We start from the raw sequence: 18,463 nt of genomic DNA on the forward strand, positions 1-18,463 counted from the left end.
AACCCTCCAAGAGCCGGGAGACAAGGCCATGTCAGAGTGTAGTCTGGAGAAGAACGAGGTACACACACACACACAAACAGACACACACACACACACACAAACCCTCCAAGAGCCGGGAGACAAGGCCATGTCAGAGTGTAGTCTGGAGAAGAACGAGGTACACAAACACACACAAACAGACACACACACACACACACACAAACCCTCCAAGAGCCGGGAGACAAGGTCATGTCAGAGTGTAGTCTGGAGAAGAACGAGGTACAAAAACACACACAAACAGACACACACAACAGGCCATGTCACTGGAGAAGAACACAAACACACACAAACAGACACACACACACACACACACAAACCCTCCAAGAGCCGGGAGACAAGGTCATGTCAGAGTGTAGTCTGGAGAAGAACGAGGTACAAAAACACACACAAACAGACACACACACACACACACACAAGGCCATGTCAGAATGTAGTCTGGAGAAGAACGAGGTACACAAACACACACAAACAGACACACACACACACACACACACACAAACCTTCCAAGAGCCGGGAGACAAGGCCATGTCAGAGTGTAGTCTGGAGAAGAACGAGGTACACAAACACACACACACAAACAGACACACACACACACAAACCCTCCAAGAGCCGGGAGACAAGGCCATGTCAGAGTGTAGTCTTGAGAAGAACGAGGTACACAAACACACACAAACAGACACACACACACACACACACACACACACACACACACACACACACACACACACACACACACACACACACACACACACACACACACACACACACACACACACACAAAAACCTTCCAAGAGCCGGGAGACAAGGCCATGTCAGAGTGTAAGAACGCACAAACACACACAAACAGGAGCCGGGAGACAAGGCCATGTCAGATTGTAGACTGGAGAAGAACGAGGTACAGTATGCTGTCTGAACACACGCTGGACCACAGAGATAGAGAGATACACACGCACACAAACACACACTCACGCATACACAAGCAGAGAGACAAATACACAGAGAACAGACACACTCTCACCTAGTTGTCTGGCACCCAGTAGAAGATAACTCACGTGCACCAACAATTATTAACACAAGGCCAAGTAAGTCATTTCTGCCTCTCCTCTGTTGAAACCGTCCCAGTGTTGGATCTCTCAACACTTTTCATAGCACCTGTGAATATATTTCAGTTGATTTCCTTGGTAGCCTGTTGTTTCCCTCAGAAGGCATCAACACAAAAGAACAGCAACCCTCAGGAGAAGCAACCAGCCCAGTGTAGTCCATCCAGCTGTATCCAGCCCAGTGTAGTCCATCCAGCTGTATCTTCATTTCCTACATGACTGAGGTTCACTCTACAGTATGTCCCAAATGGCACCATATTCCCTTTTATGGCGCACTACTTTCGACCAGAGCCCTATGGGCTCAAAAGCAGTGCACTATGTAGGGACTATTAAACCCTCCTGGAAACTGTTATGTTGCACGCCAGCACTTATCAGACGTTAGTTCAGCCTTTGATCTTTTTCATTTCATTGTACTTTTTTGGTCCTTTTTTATGTTGATAATCAGTGTTTGAACAATATCAGATATGATTAGGGGGATGAGTGAGTGAGTTTGACAAACTCTCACCTCATCCCTCTTTCTCTCCCTTCCCTCCCTCCCTCCCTCCCTCCCTCCCTCCCTCCCTCCCTCCCTCCCTCCCTCCCTCCCTCCCTCCCCTCCTCCAACACAGAGAGCTTGTATCGACTTTGCCATCAACGCTAAGCCTCTGACGCGCTACATGCCAGCAGACAAGCAGTCGTTCCAGTATAAGATGTGGCAGTTTGTGGTGTCGCCGCCCTTTGAGTACTCCATCATGACCATGATCGCACTCAACACTGTGGTGCTGATGATGAAGGTCAGTGATGCTTCCCACACACCATCGGCAATGTGTCCATTGTAGAAATAATGGTCCCATTCCAGGCTGTATACATTATAGACGTATGCCAGATCTCAGAATGCCTGGATAACTGTACACATCAAATGATATTGCAATTGGATGCCCCTCTGCACAGTCAATAATGTGGCACACAACCATTGGTTGATGCAATTTTATCGTCTGCTATGAAGTCAGCCTGCAACGCAACCTATAACTGGATATACGCATTGCAAGTTGCCCTTGATCACTGACAGAGCATTTGTCATAAAATGGGAAATCTGATCCTAGATCTGTTATAAGGGGAATTTCTACCTTGAGTGGGATAACTTTGGGACAGGGTTTTGGCACAGGTAATCAGTATAATTTGGATGGATACATTGAACGTATCCGTTGTTGATGTATAAGCTGCCTCTCTGTTGCTTTGACCTTAACCACATGGTTGATCCATTTGGCTTATCTCCAGGTATTGACCTTTACAGGTCTGTCAGACTGAGGGATAGGGCTGTTGCGGTGTCCGTATTACCACCATACTGGCAGCCATGAGTCATGACCACAGTAAAAATCTACGGACTACCAGGCCATCAGGGCCTATTGGCCTGGTAGTCAGGGCTCTATCGTCTCTCTATCAGGTCCTAATGGCTTGGTAGTCAGGGCTCTGTCGTTTCTCCATCAGGTCCTAATGGCCTCAGGGCTCTGTTGTTTCTCCATCAGGTCCTAATGGCCTGGAAGTCAGGGCTCTATCGTTTCTCCATCAGGTCCTAATGGCCTCAGGGCTCTGTCGTTTCTCCATCAGGTCCTAATGGCCTGGAAGTCAGGGCTCTATCGTTTCTCCATCAGGTCCTAATGGCCTCAGGGCTCTGTCGTTTCTCCATCAGGTCCTAATGGCCTGGTAGTCTGGGCTCTATCGTTTCTCCATCAGGTCCTAATGGCCTCAGGGCTCTGTCGTTTCTCCATCAGGTCCTAATGGCCTCAGAACTCTGTTGTTTCTCCATCAGGTCCTAATGGCCTCAGAACTCTGGTGTTTCTCCATCAGGTCCTAATGGCCTGGTAGTCAGGGCTCTATCGTTTCTCCATCAGGTCCTAATGGCCTGGTAGTCAAGGCTCTATCGTTTCTCCATCAGGTCCTAATGGCCTCAGAACTCTGTTGTTTCTCCATCATGTCCTAATGGCCTGGTAGTCAGGGCTCTATCGTTTCTCCATCAGGTCCTAATGGCCTGATAGTCAGGGCTCTGTCGTTTCTCCATCAGGTCCTAATGGCCTGGTAGTCAGGGCTCTGTCGTTTCTCCATCAGGTCCTAATGGCCTGGTAGTCAGGGCTCTGTCGTTTCTCCATCAGGTCCTAATGGCCTGGTAGTCAGGGCTCTATCGTTTCTCCATCAGGTCCTAATGGCCTCAGAACTCTGTTGTTTCTCCATCATGTCCTAATGGCCTGGTAGTCAGGGCTCTATCGTTTCTCCATCAGGTCCTAATGGCCTGATAGTCAGGGCTCTGTCGTTTCTCCATCAGGTCCTAATGGCCTGGTAGTCAGGGCTCTGTCGTTTCTCCATCAGGTCCTAATGGCCTGGTAGTCAGGGCTCTGTCGTTTCTCCATCAGGTCCTAATGGCCTGGTAGTCAGGGCTCTGTCGTTTCTCCATCAGGTCCTAATGGCCTGGTAGTCAGGGCTCTGTCGTTTCTCCATCAGGTCCTAATGGCCTGGTAGTCAGGGCTCTGTCGTTTCTCCATCAGGTCCTAATGGCCTGGTAGTCAGGGCTCTATCGTTTCTCCATCAGGTCCTAATGGCCTGGTAGTCAGGGCTCTGTTGTCTCTCTAACCATTCTGATGTCAATGGAAATGCAATGGAAAATCAAAAACACTTTTCATCAAAACGGTGTAGTGCTTTTAAAACCTCACTGTGATGATCAATTTGAAGAAAGAAGTTCAACAGCAGGTTGCGACTGAGTGTAAAACATGGTTGTTGTGGATGTTGTTTCAAAGCCTAACACAACAGAATGGACAACGCTTTCTAAGGTGATGATTCATTCAAAACACCCCTACACATACAAGAGCTTATGCATAGGCTTATGATGAAAAAATCTGAATCAAAATGATGATTGTGCCGTTATACAATACATAGCCTATCACATATTCGCCATGGCAGAAAACACAACACAAAACTGATTTAAGATGTCTGGTGCATAATTGGTCTAGACTATACCCCAAAATGAAACACATTTGAGTAATAGCCTTTGAGTGTAGACTGTATTATTATGCATACTGGATGGACTGGTTACCTTATGTTATGCTCCAAACGTTCTATCCATGAGTCTGGGTGAGAGCCCTAGGCGATGATGTTGGTTCATTGATTGAAGGTGAAAGTGCTCCATTCCCTATTCAAGTGCATACAGATGACATGCCTTTTCCCCTGGCCCTGTTCCTACCCATTTCATAATGGGCCATTCTAAATCTCAACTCATTTTTACATAGTAAAGACAAGATTAAATTGAGAATAGTCTGATGGGTGAAAATATGATCGCTTGATCTGAGAACAGCTGTATAGCCTGAGGCAAGGAACAGACTCCGCATTAATAGCCTATGGTCACATCATGCAGCCCATATATGTTTTGATTTATAACACATTCTATGGTTTGTATCATTCAAAACTAAAATGGCCAAATAACTCGAAATAACTCAAACTCAAAATAACTATTTTTCAAATGATCACTTTTGCGCACAACTTCATTTTTCCCGGAATGGGAACGATATCCTTTCTATTTTATTCTGCTATGTTCAATGATATTCTTCTTACTGTAAAATCACGTAATATAAAATAATGGCACAGGACTTGTCACATAACAGCCAGATAACGTACAGTAGGCCAACTCATAATCTGTTCTTCTGAAATACGCTTTCTTCATATGTTTCTTTAGCCCTGATTAAAATAAATAATGGATTTATTGTGGTTTATGTTTGTTTACTAAATGTGTTTGTTGATTACAGGTCAATTAATTAGGGACGGGGTGTTTTACACACACACACACACACGGACGGACGGACGGACGGACACACACACACACACACACACACACACGGACGGACACAAACACACAAACACACACACACGGACGGACACACACGCACGCACGGACGGACGGACACACACACGGACAGACACACACACACACGGACAGACACACACACACACACACGGACGGACACACACACACACACACACACACACACACACACACACACACACACACACACACGACGGACACACACACACACACACACACACACACACACACACACACACACACACACACACGGACGGACACACACACACACGGACGGACACACACACACACACACACACACACACACACACACACACACACACACACACACACACACACACACACACACGGACGGACGGACGGACGGACGGACGGACGGACGGACGGACGGACGGACACACACACACACACACACACACACACACACACACACACACACACACACACACACACACACACACACACACACACACACACACACACACGCACGGACGGACGGACGGATGAAAAAAGAGTGGAAGGATAACTTTAACATGGACATGCCGATTATCATTTCCTCATGTTCAGTGGGAATGAATGTTGACCTCTGACATCTTCCCGACCTTTGCCTGACTTCTGACCTCTGCCTTCAGTTTCACGGTGCTCCGGAGATGTATGAGGCCATGCTGAAGCACCTGAACATTGTGTTCACAGCTCTCTTCACACTAGAGTGCATCCTCAAGATCATCGCTTTCGGACCACTGGTGAGTCTCCATACATTACAGCACATGGTCACTATCTATCTAAGCATTTAGGAAAATAGACTGTAGACTAATTTTGGAATCACTCAAGTTGTCTTTTTGTGGAAAATACAGTTCAAGTCAGAAGTACACTTAGGTTGGAGTCATTAAAACTTGTTTTTCAACCACTCCACAAATTTCTTGTTAACAAACTAAAGTTTTGGCAAGTCAGTTAGGAAATCTACTGTGTGCATGACACAAGTACCTTTTCCAACAATTGTTTACAGACAGATTATTTCACTTCTAATTCACTGTATCACAATTCCAGTGTGTCAGAAGTTTACAAACAGTAAACTGACTGCGCCTTGAAACAGCTTGGGAAATTCCAGAAAATTATGTCATGGCTTTAGAAGCTTCTGATAGGCTAATTGACATAATTTGAGTCAATTGGAGGTGTACCTGTGGATGTATTTCAAGGTCTACCTTCAAACTCAGTTCCTCTTTGCTTGACATCATGGGACAATCAAAAGAAATCAGCCAAGACCTCAGAAAAAAATTGTAGACCTCCACAAGTCTGGTTCATCCTTGGGAGCAATTTCCAAACACCTGAAGGTACCACGTTCATCTGTACAAACAATAGTATGCAAGTATAAACACCATGGGACGACGCAGCCGTCATACCGCTCAGGAAGGAAACGCGTTCTGTCTCCTAGAGATGAACGAAAAGTGCAAATCAATCCCAGAACAACAGCAAAGGACCTTGTGAAGATGCTGGAGAAAACAGGTACAAAAGTATCTATATCCACAGTAAAACGAGTCCTATATTGACAACCTGAAAGGCCGCTCATCAAGGAAGAAGCCACGGCTCCAAAACCCCCATAAAAAGCCAGACTACGGTTTGCAACTGCACATGGGGACAAAGACCTTACCTTTTGGAGAAATGTCCTCTGGTCTGATGAAACAAAAATAGATCTGTTGGCCATATTGACCATCGTGATGTTTGGAGAAAAAAGGGGGAGGCTTGCAAGTCGAAGAAAACCAACCCAACCGTCTAGCACGGGGATAGCAGCATCATGTTGTAGGGGTGATTTGCTGCAGGAGGGACTGGTGCACTTCACAAAATATATGGCATCTTGAGGGAGGAAAACTATGTGGATATATTGAAGCAACATCTCAAGACATCAGTCAGGAAGTTCTAAAGTTGTGGCAAAATGGCTTAAGGACAACAAAGTCAAGGTATTGGAGTGGCCATCACAAAGCCCTGATCTCAATCCTATAGAACATTTGTGAGAGGAACTGAAAAAGCATATGCGAGCAAGGAGGCCTACAAACCTGACTCAGTTACACCAGCTCTGTCAGGAGGAATGGGCCAGAATACTCCCAACTTATTGTGGGAAGCTTGAGGAAGGCTACCCTAAATGTTTGACCCAAGTTAAACAATTTCATGTCAATGCTACCAAATACTGATTGAGTGTATGTAAACTTCTGACCTACTGGAAATGTGATGAAAGAAATAAAAGTTGAAATCAATCCTTCTCTCTACTATTATTCTGACATTTCACATTCTTAAAATAAAGTGGTGATCCTAACTGACCTAAGACAGGGCATTTTTTCTAGGATTAAATGTCAGAAATGGCTAAAAACTGAGTTTAAATGTATTTGGCTAATGTGTATGTAAACTTCCGACTTCAACTGTAGATGACTGTGTACCAGGGTGGGGAAGAGAGACGGAGAAACTGAGCCAGAGATAGAGAAAGTGGGATATCAGGACAGAGACTGATAAAGAGCCTTTGTGAAAACATTGGAAGGTTAATGGATGGCCAGGGGTAGTTTGGATGAGGGTAGGCTGACAAGCCTTCAGCAAGAGCCACCGGGGAGGCGAGGTGTGTGTTGGGGATGATACAACAGCTTAAGTTGAGGGGATGAGGGTGGGAAGGTAAAGCAGTGGGATTGAAGGATGGAGGAATACATCTCCCAGGCAGTGCCGGGCCACCTGGCCCCTCTGCGCGGCTATTCATCTCCAGATTCATTCACAGTTCATCCCCAGGCTCATTTGTCAAATGGCTTTTTTCACACGCCAATTACCTCCACCTGTTCAGCAGTTAGCCCAGATGGATGGGCCTCTCGCTCTCTCGCACTCGCTCTCTCTTGCTCCCTCTCTCTCTGGGCGCCTATGTAGTTTCAAATTGCTATGCTCCCCAGGAGGAGCGTATGCTCACTGCCATGCCACCTGACAGATTCACCTGTCTGTCTTAGGTCTATGCCGCTGTTTAGAATCTCAGTGTGTGTGTCTGGGAGTGAGTGACACTCTGTAGGCTATATATTGGATGGCCTTTTAATGAAACTCAAAGCAACTCATTAAAAGCTGCCTCATTTGAGGAGCTTAGAAGACATGCTCTGTAGAGTGTGGCCTGAGGAAAGCATTTAAAGAGCAAGGGTTTGCTACCAATCACAATAAAACCTCTATCCCTCTCCCTCCCCCTCTCTCTCACCCGCTCTCCCTCTATTTCTCTCTTTTTCTTCCTCTCTCTTTCTCTGTTGCAGAATTACTTGAAGGCAGCTTGGAACGTGTTTGACTTTGTGACAGTATTGGGGAGTATCACAGACATCTTGGTCACAGAGATTAAGGTAAGTGCTGCTTCAGTACAGTGTGCCCATACAACTTATTTTATGGCAAATATAAACTCAGAAAAAAAGAAATGTCCTCTCACTGTCAACTGCATTTATTTTCAGCAAACTTAACATGTGTAAACATGTGTATGAACATAACAAGATTCAACAACTGAGACATAAACTGAACAAGTTCCACAGACATGTGACTAACAGAAACTGAACAAAGGGGTGGGTCAAAATCAAAAGTAACAGTCAGTATCTGGTATGGCCACCAGCTGCATTAAGTACTGTAGTGCATCTCCTCCTCATGGACTGCACCAGATTTGCCAGTTCTTGCTCTGAGATATTACCCCACTCTTCCACTAAGACACCTGGGGGGAATGGCCATAGCCCTCACCCTCTAATCCAACAGGTCCCAGACTTTCTCAATGGGATTGAGATCCGGGCTCTTCGCTGGCCATGGCAGAACACTGACATTCCTGTCTTGCAGGAAACCATGCACAGAACGAGCAGTATGGCTGGTGGCATTATCATGCTGAAGGGTCATGTCAGGATGAGCCTGCAGGAAGAGTACCACATGAGGGAGGAGGATGTCTTCCCTGTAACGCACAGCGTTGAGATTGCCTGTAATGACAACAAGCTCAGTCCGATGATGCTGTGACACACTAACCCAGACCATGACGGACCCTCCACCTCCAAATCGATCCCTCTCCAGAGTACAGGCCTCGGTGTAACGCTTATTCCTTCGACGATAAACGTGATTACGACCATCACCCCTGGTGAGGCAAAACCGCGACTCGTCAGTGAAGAGCACTTTTTTCCAGTCCTGTCTGGTCCAGTGATGGTAGGTTTGTGCCCATCGGCGACGTTGTTGCCGGTAATGTCTGGTGAGGACCTGCCTTACAACAGGTCTACAAGCCCTCAGTCCAGCCTCTCAGCCTATTGCGGACAGTCTGAGCACTGATGGAGGGATTGAGGTGGTTCCTGGTGTAACTCCGGCAGTTGTTGTTGCCATCCTGTACCTGACTCGCAGGTGTGATGTTCGGATGTACCGATCCTGTGCAAGTGTTACACTTGGTCTACCACTGCGAGGACGATCAGCTGTCCGTCCTCTCTCCCTGTAGCGCTGTCTTAGGTGTCTCACAGTACGGACATTGAAATGTATTGCCCTGACAACATTGGCAGTCCTCATGCCTCCAAGCAGCAAGCCAAAGGCACGTTCAGAGTCAGTAGAAAGGCCTCTTTAGTTTCCTAAGTTTTCATAACTGTGACCTTAATTGCCTACCGTCTGTAAGCTGTTAGTGTCTTAACGACCTTTCCACAGGTGCATGTTCATTAATTGTTTATGGTTCATTGAACATGCATGGAAAACAGTGTTTAAACCCTTTACAATGAAGATATGTGAAGTTATTTGGATTTTTACTAATTATCTTTGAAAGACAGGGTCCTGAAAAAGGGACGTTTCTTTTTTTGCTGACTTTATATGGCAATTTACAAAATGCATCGGCACATAGCGATTCTCCTATATGCAGTCGTGCTTGTATGTCTTCACTCATACTACATTTACTCCTTGAATGAGGTTTAACCAAGTTACATTACTGTTGGTGAGGTAATCAGAAGAAGCCACCAGCATATCCTTCTGCTTTAGAGAGCTACTGGGGATGGCTGAGAGCTCTCTCTCCTTCTGGATAGATTAGTATGGAGCTGGGGGACAGACCGGAGTGGGAGGCGGAGGGGGATCAGGAAAAGCCTCTGTGCAGATTGCAGCACAGTACCACTGAAGTCGATTGGAGTAGTCCGTTTACTATGTAACTCTCTTTGTGGATGAATTTCCCTTTGTGTGGGATTTCTCTCCCCGTGACAGTCTTTTTCTTCTCTCGCTCTCTGGTTTTCTATCTTTCTCTCACTGTGTTTCCATCTTCTGCTATTTCTTTGCTGGTGCCTGTGCTCCCTCTGTGACACTATGGATCCTCTCTAGACGGTAAGTGTCTTGGTCCCGTTGCTTTTGACCATTCCCTTGGCAGCCAGTCTAAATCATACATAAATGGATAGGTAGATACTCTTCACTGAAATGGTACCACTGCTTCACTGAGCCCCCTTGTTAACCTAAACCATTCTGAGTGTAACCCAAATCTGATCCAAGAACAGTTGTTTGAATTCCAGTGTGTCTCCTCCTGCAGGACAAGTTGATCAATCTGAGTTTCTTGAGGCTGTTCAGGGCGGCCAGGCTCATCAAGCTGCTGAGGCAGGGCTACACCATTCGCATCCTGCTATGGACCTTTGTCCAGTCCTTCAAGGTGATTCACTGACCCCTCACCTCTGACCCTTGACCCTGATGTTTGACCCCTACTCAACATGGACTCTTGATTTGAGAGTTACATGGTATTCATCTGATCAGTAGTGAATTTAATGAATGTAGGCTGATTCATTATTTTGTAATAACTGTAAGCATATAGATTGAACTGTAAGGGGAGATAAGGAAATAAAATGAGGACATCTTTCTTTTTGTATACTTAAAGGGATACTTAGCGATTTTGGCAATGAGGCCCTATATCTACTTCATCAGATGAACTCGTAGATACCATTTAAATGTGTCTGTGTCCAGTATGAAGGAAGTTAGAGGTAGTTTCGGGATCCAATGCTAACTAGCATTAGCACAATGACTGGAAGTCTACAGGTATCTGCTAGCACCCATAGGCTTCCAGTCATTGTGCTAACGCAAGCCAAAATCCCAAAGTATCCCTTTAATGGCATTTGAAGTGATATTGATGTTTATTTGGAGTCTTAGAGAAGTGGTTTGTTCTGTGGAGCTTTCGTCGTAGAGAGAACAAGGACATTGCCAAGAATAGTTCATTTGATAGCAGGTTAAATGTGGGGTGGTGAGAGCTTTTAAGCCCCAATGAAAATGGATAGTTGCTGCAGAATGTTAAAAGGTAGCTCATTATTTCTGATTAATGTGTACCCTTCCCTTCTCTGGGATATATGTGATTAAGGAAATCAACCCCGCGGGTCACGTTGGCTGCTCTGCTCCATAAATAAGACTTTTAAACCTTACTGTGCTGTTAACTTCTCGGTGCGTGTGTGTATTTTCTATTTCCAGGCCCTACCTTACGTCTGCCTCCTCATCGCTATGCTCTTCTTCATCTACGCCATCATCGGCATGCAGGTGAGTCATACCACACACACGTCCAGTGACAGTAACTATGCTATACTATCTTATATATCATAATGAGAATGTCAACAGCTTATCCTCTATGGGAGATGGTTAAACATGTGGCAGCAAATCTGATCAATTGTATGCACATTGGAGGTGCTTGCCATCCACTAGATTAGCATGGCATTATAAATCAATGGTAATTGTGTCTTCTCGTAAAAGAGCCCTCATTTAATCATCGATGCTGTATAATGAGATGCTGTATAATGAGATGCTATATAATGACAAAAGGGCACCCAGAGGGAGGGGTGGATCAGGACACCCCACCATGAGTGACAAACTTCATATCCCAATTAAACAGGGAGCCAAAAGAAGCTTATCTGGCTCTTTGTTATCATCAGGACTATCTGTGTGTCCCAAATGGCACGCTATCCCCATATAGTGGCTTTTTTCAAAAGTAGTGCACTATATAGGGAATATCAACATTTGTGTGCCATTTGGATGTACCCTATACGTGTGAACTTGGGCAGAATACAGGGTCTCACCATGTCATTCAATTGTATTGTTATTAGATTATAAAGATTTCTAGATAGCTACAGTGAACTCCAAAAGTATTAGGACAGTGAACTATGTTTTAGCTCTGTACTCCAGCAGTTTGGATGTGGAGCAGACTGTCAGCTTTAATTTAAGGGTATTTTCATCCATATCAGGTGAACCGTTTAGAAATTACAGTACATTTTGTATAATGCCCCCATTTTAGGGACCAAAAGTATTGGGACAAATTTACTTACAGTTGAAGTCATACACTTAGGTTGGAGTCATTAAAACACATTTTTCAACCACTCCACAAATGTCTTGTTAATAACAAACTATAGTTTTGGCAAGTCGGATAGGACATCTACTTTGTGCATGACAAAAGTAATTTTTCCAAGAATTGTTTACAGACAGATTTTTTCACATCTAATTCACTGTATCACAATTCCAGTGGGTCAGAATTTTACATACACTAAGTTGACTGTGCCTTTAAACAGCTTGGAAAATTCCAGAAAATCAGGGATTTAGAAGCTTCTGAAAGGCTAATTGACATCATTTGAGTCAATTGGAGGTGTACCTGTGGATGCATTTCAAGGCATACCTTCAAACTCAGTGCCTCTTTGCTTGACATCATGGGAAAATCAAAAGAAATCAGCCAAGACCTCAGAAAAATTATTGTAGACCTCCACATTCTTGGGAGCAATTTCCAAATACCTGAAGGTACCACGTTCATCTGTACAAACAATAGTACGCAAGAATAAACACCATGGGACCACACAACCGTCATACCGCTCAGGAAGGAGATGCGTTCTGTCTCCTAGAGATTAACGTATTTTGGTAGGAGGGACTGCAGGAGGGACTGGTGCACTTTACAAAATAGATGGCATCATGAGGAGGGAAATGTTGCTTCAATATATCCAGACATCAGTCAGGAAGTTAAAGCTTGGGCGCAAATGGGTCTTCCAAATGGACATTGACCCCAAACATACTTCCAAAGTTGTGGCAAAATGGTGTAAGGACAACAAAGTCAAGGTATTGGAGTGGCCATCACAAAGCCCTGACCTCAATCCCATAGAGATTTTGTGGGCAGAACTGAAAAAGCGTGTGCTAGCAAGCAGGCCGCAACACCTGAACCTATAGGGGACGGTCTGGGTGGGCATCTGTCCGCGGTGGCGGCTCTGGCGCTGGACGTGAACCCCACCCCACCATAGTCTTAGACCGCTTCTGTGGCCTCCTAGGAACGGCGACCCTTGCCGCCGACCCTGGCCTGGGAACCCTAATAAATGGGCCCACAGGACTGAGGGACACCTCTGGACTGAAGGACGCCTCTGGACTGAACAAACTCCTCCGGACTGAGGGGCAGCTCCGGACTGAGGGGCAGCTCCGGACTGAGGGGCAGCTCCGGACTGAGGGGCAGCTCCGGACTGAGGGGCAGCTCCGGACTGGGGGGCAGCTCAGGACTGAGGGCAACTCCGGACTGAAGGACCGCTCCGGACTGAAAAGCAATTCCGGCATCTGACAGCTCCTGGCTGACTGACTGCTCTTGCAGGTCCTGGCTGTCTGACGGCTCTGGCAGCTCCTGGCTGACTGGCGGCTCTGGAAGCTCCTGGCTGGCTGGTGGCTCTGGCAGCTCCTGGCTGGCTGGCGGCTCTGGAAGCTCCTGGCTGACTGGCGGCTCTGGAGGCTCCTGGCTGACTGGCGGCTCCTGGCTGACTGGCGGCTCTGGCGGCTCTTGGCTGACTGGCGGCTCAGGACAGACTGGCTGCTCTGGCGGCTCTGTACAGACTGGCTGCTCTGGCGGCTCTGGACAGACTGGCGACTCTGGCAGCTCAGGACAGACTGGCGACTCTGGCGGCTCAGGACAGACTGGCGGCTCTGGTGGCTCAGGACAGACTGGCGGCTCTGGTGGCTCAGGACAGACTGGCGGCTCTGGCGGCTCAGGACAGACTGGCAGCTCTGGCGGCTCAGGACAGACTAGCGGCTCTGGCGGCTCAGGACAGAAGGGAGACTCTGGCGGCTCAGGACAGACGGGAGACTCTGGCGGCTCAGGACAGACAGGAGACTCTGGCGGCTCAGGACAGACGGGAAACTCTGGCGGCTCAGGACAGACGGGAGACTCTGGTGGCTCAGGACAGACGGGAGACTCTGGTGGCTCAGGACAGACGGGAGACTCTGGCGGCTCTGGACAGACGAGGTGCACTGTAGGCCTGGTAGGCACTGGTGGTACCGGGCTGGGGACATGCACCTCAGGGCGAGTGCGTGGAGCAGGAACAGGGAATACTGTACCCTGGAGGTGCACTGGCGTCCTGGTGCGTGGTGCCGGCACTGGTGGTACAGGGCTGGAGACACGCACCTCAGGGCGAGTGCGGGGAGCAGGAGCAGAACACCCCGGGTTGTGAAGGTACTCTGGAGACCTGGTGTGTATAGCCGGCATCAATTGTTCCGGAACTTTAACACGTTTCGGTATGAGTACTAGGAACTGACACATGTGGCATCAGACAGCTAACACGCTGCTCAGGGTGAATGCCGTGCATACTATGCCAAACCAACAGCGCTCTCTCTTCACTCTCCTACAATTTTATCAACAACTCGCCGAATGTCTCATAATCTCCCCTCCATTCACTCTCCTCCAATTTGTCCAATAACTTCTCAACATTCTCGGACTCACACCTCAACTTCGCCGACTGCTCTGATTCCATCCTCGGCTCCTTACGGTAAGCACGGGAAGTTGGCACAGGTCTCCTACCTGAACTCGCCACCACCCCTGTGTCCCTCCCCCCAATAAATGTTTGGGGCTGCCTCTCGGGCTTCCAGCCACTCTGCCGTGCTAGCTCCTCATAATGCCGCCTCTCTGCTTTTGCTGCCTCAAGCTCTGCTTTGGGGCGGCGATATTCCCCTGGCTCTCCCCAGGGTCCTTTGCCGTCCAACTCGTCCTCCCATGTCCATTCCTCCTCCTTGCGCTGCTCCTGCTGCTGCTGCCTGTTACCACGCTGCTTGGTCCTTTTTTGGTTGGTGGTTCTGTAACGGTTGTTGTCTGGAGATAGAGAGTACCAAAGCGCAGTTCATCTTTTTAATGGAAAACTGAACACTTCAAAAACACAAAACAACAAAGTGACAACCGAAACAGTTCTATCTGGTGCAGACACACAAAGACTGAAAATAACCACCCACAAACCCCAACAGAAAACAGGCTACCTAAATATGGTTCCCAATCAGAGACAATGACTAACACCTGCCTCTGATTGAGAAACATATCAGGCCAAACAAGACACCCAACCTAGAAACACAAAATACTCACCCAACTCACGTCCTGACCAACTAAAACAAACAAATAACACAAGAACTAGGGTCAGAACGTGACAGTGGAAGGCTACCCGAAGTCCAACAATTTTAAGGCAATGATACCAAATACTAATTGAGTGTATGTAAACTTCTGAATGTGATGAAAGAAATAAAAGCTGGAGTAAATCTTTCTCTCTACTATTATTCTGACATTTCACATTCTTAAAATAAAGTGGTGATCCTGACTGACCTAAAACAGGGAATTTTTACTAGGATTAAATGTCAGGGATTGTGAAAAACTGAGTTTAAATGTATTTGGCTAAGGTGTATGTAAACTTCCGGCTTCAACTGTATGTGTATTAAAGTAGTAAAATGTTAATTATTTGGTCCCATTTTCATAGCACACAATACTACATCAAGCGTGTGACTTTTTGTTGGATGCATTGGCTGTTTGTTTTGATTGTGTTTCAGATTATGAATGAGTAGGTGTGTCCAAACTTTTGACTGGTACTATACAAGTATTTGCCCCCTTTCTGATTTTCTCTATTTTGGCATATTTTTTTTACTCTTAATCTTAATAGATCTTCAACCAAAACCAAATATTAGATAAAGGGAACCTGAGTGAACAAATAATACAAAATGTTGATAATGAATACATTTATTTTATAAACAAAGTTACGCAACACCCAAAGCATCTGTGTGAAAAAGTAATTGACCCCTTACACTCAATAATTGGTTGTGCCACCTTTAGCAGCAATGACTGTAACCAAATGCTTCCTGTAGTTGCTCACATTGCTGTGTGTAGTTGCTCACATTGCTGTGGAGGAATATTGTCTCACTCTTCCATGCATAACTGCTTTAACACTGTGACATTTGTGGGTTTCAGGTTCTGCCACAACATCTCAATGGGGTTTAGGTCTGGACTTTGACTAGGCCATTCAAAAACTTCAAATATGTTTATTTTCAGCCATTCTGATGTGGAGTTGCTTGTGTGTTCTGTATCATTGTCTTGCTGCATGACCCAGTAGCGCTTCAGCTCACAAACGGTTGGACCTGACATTTTACTTTAGAATTCTCTGATACAGAGTAGAATTCATGGTTCCTTCAATGATAGCAAGTTGTCCTGTTCCTGAGGCACCAAAGCATCCCAAGCCATCACAATACCACCATCATTCTTGACCATTGGTATGAGATTCTTACTGTGGAATGAAGTGTTGGGTTTTCCTCAGACATAATGGGACCCATGTCGTCCTAAAGGTTCCACTTCTGACTCATCTGTCCAACATTCTTCCAGGAGTCTTGACGATCATCCAGGTGCTTTTTGGCCAACATAAGTTGACTTTTTGATGACATGGCTACAGTTATGTTATGTCTGGTGAAAACCCAACACGACATTACACAGTAAAAAACTCAGACCAATGGTCAAGTATGGTGGTGGTAATGTGTTGACACACACACACACATAGTCTTCTGCCTACTCTGGTAGGATTTGAGAAAAGTAATGATTCGTAGCTAATGTATTTTTTGGAGATAGCATTACATTGCATCGTATCAAATCCTGCAAAGGCTTAGCTCCTGGGATCACTTTCTTATACAAATCACTTCCCTATTTCTAACTCGCACATGTGTGTCTCAAATGGCACCCTATTCCCTACATAGTGCACTACTTTTGACCAGAACCCATAGGACACTGGTCAAAAGTAGTGTACTATACAGGGAATTGGGTTCCCTGTATAGTTCCCTGTATAGGACATACCTATAGATAACATACAGTGAATCCCTCTAACTGCCATGCTGGCCATTTCTGATTCCTTCAGGTGTTTGGAAACATTGAGCTGAATGAGGAATCAGCCATCAATCACCACAACAACTTCCAGACCTTCTTCCAGGCTCTGATGCTTCTGTTCAGGTGACCATGTCTCCACATTCTCCATTTTAGGCCTTTTTTCACATATCTTTCTATTATTGCTATTGCAGTATAATGTAATACATTAACCATGTTTTTCCTTATGCTCATGGTGGTGTTTGTGGTAGATATACAGTGTCCAATGATGGATATACAGTGCTTACATTGCATGTGTTTGTTTGTGTATATGTGTGTATCTACAATATGTGTGTGTGTGTGTGTCCCTTTGCAGGAGTGCAACAGGTGAGGCGTGGCATGAGATCATGCTGTCGTGTCTGAGTAACCGTCCGTGTGATAAGCTGTCAGGGTCTGGAGGGAAGGAGTGCGGCAGTGACTTTGCTTATTTCTACTTTGTCTCCTTCATCTTCCTCTGCTCCTTCCTGGTCAGTATGGGCCATCACAAATGAATGACCAATTAGGGTGACCAATGTCCAATGATTGACCAATGATCAGCAAGAAAGGACCATTCACCTCTCCACCTCCCTGTCCCTTCCTCCAGATGCTCAATCTGTTTGTGGCGGTCATCATGGACAACTTTGAGTACCTGACCAGAGACGCCTCTATCCTGGGGCCTCACCACCTGGACGAATTTGTCCGTGTTTGGGCCGAGTACGACCCTGCTGCCTGGTAGGTGTCTTTAATCCTCCTCCAGGTGATTATATTTTTCCCCCTGAGTCAAGACAGCGTCAGTTTTAGGTTCAGGGGTGAAGAGGTGAAGGGAGGGACATGAAGTGTCATAGTGAAGTGTATATATAGCAAATAGTCGGTGACAAATCAAAGATGGCTCTAATTTCCAGTGGGATGACTCTGTGACGTTTGACAACGATTGACGGGCAGGGAGTGATCCCGTATTAGTGGGGCTGAGTGACGTTAAGCCGGCGCCTGGAGTGCCAACTAGGGCCTCAGAGGCAGACTGATGTAAATCCATGGTTCCGCTCTGCTCAACTCTGCTCGATATCCGCTAGGCTCTCCTGACGACCCTGAAGCTCCTCTCATTCTGTCATTGTGGAGGGAGAAGAAACTATTTCAATCACACAACACATCTCAGCTGCTTTCCAAAGTATTTATCAGACCCATTGTAAAATACTGGAACTCTAAGAGCAAAAATAGGAAGTTAGGCTGAGATGTCCCCAATGTCCCTCTATTCACTATGTGCCCTTGGACTTTATAGGCTATAGGATTTCATTTGGGACACAGACTTATAACCTCCCAGTAACCCTGTAGTCAAGTATGACTATAGATAAACAAGCTTGTTATTTATACACTGAG

At 46.1% G+C, this 18,463-nt stretch overlaps 1 protein-coding gene across 9 annotated transcripts in view; it reads left to right on the top strand.

The window, feature by feature from the left end:
* The window catches only part of LOC118388078 (voltage-dependent N-type calcium channel subunit alpha-1B-like), a 233,316-nt gene that overhangs the window by 196,340 nt on the left and 18,513 nt on the right, over positions 1–18,463 (top strand). For all 9 annotated transcript variants that reach the window (XM_052525624.1, XM_052525626.1, XM_052525627.1 and 6 more), the window contains 8 exons: positions 1,748–1,912; positions 5,619–5,729; positions 8,250–8,333; positions 10,499–10,615; positions 11,419–11,484; positions 17,106–17,197; positions 17,427–17,577; positions 17,694–17,821. In XM_052525624.1, coding sequence (XP_052381584.1) covers positions 1,748–1,912; positions 5,619–5,729; positions 8,250–8,333; positions 10,499–10,615; positions 11,419–11,484; positions 17,106–17,197; positions 17,427–17,577; positions 17,694–17,821 — 914 coding nt within the window. The remainder of the gene's footprint in view (positions 1–1,747; positions 1,913–5,618; positions 5,730–8,249; positions 8,334–10,498; positions 10,616–11,418; positions 11,485–17,105; positions 17,198–17,426; positions 17,578–17,693; positions 17,822–18,463) is intronic.

This window comes from Oncorhynchus keta, chromosome 9, assembly GCF_023373465.1.
Source record: "Oncorhynchus keta strain PuntledgeMale-10-30-2019 chromosome 9, Oket_V2, whole genome shotgun sequence".
Lineage (NCBI taxonomy): Eukaryota > Metazoa > Chordata > Actinopteri > Salmoniformes > Salmonidae > Oncorhynchus > Oncorhynchus keta.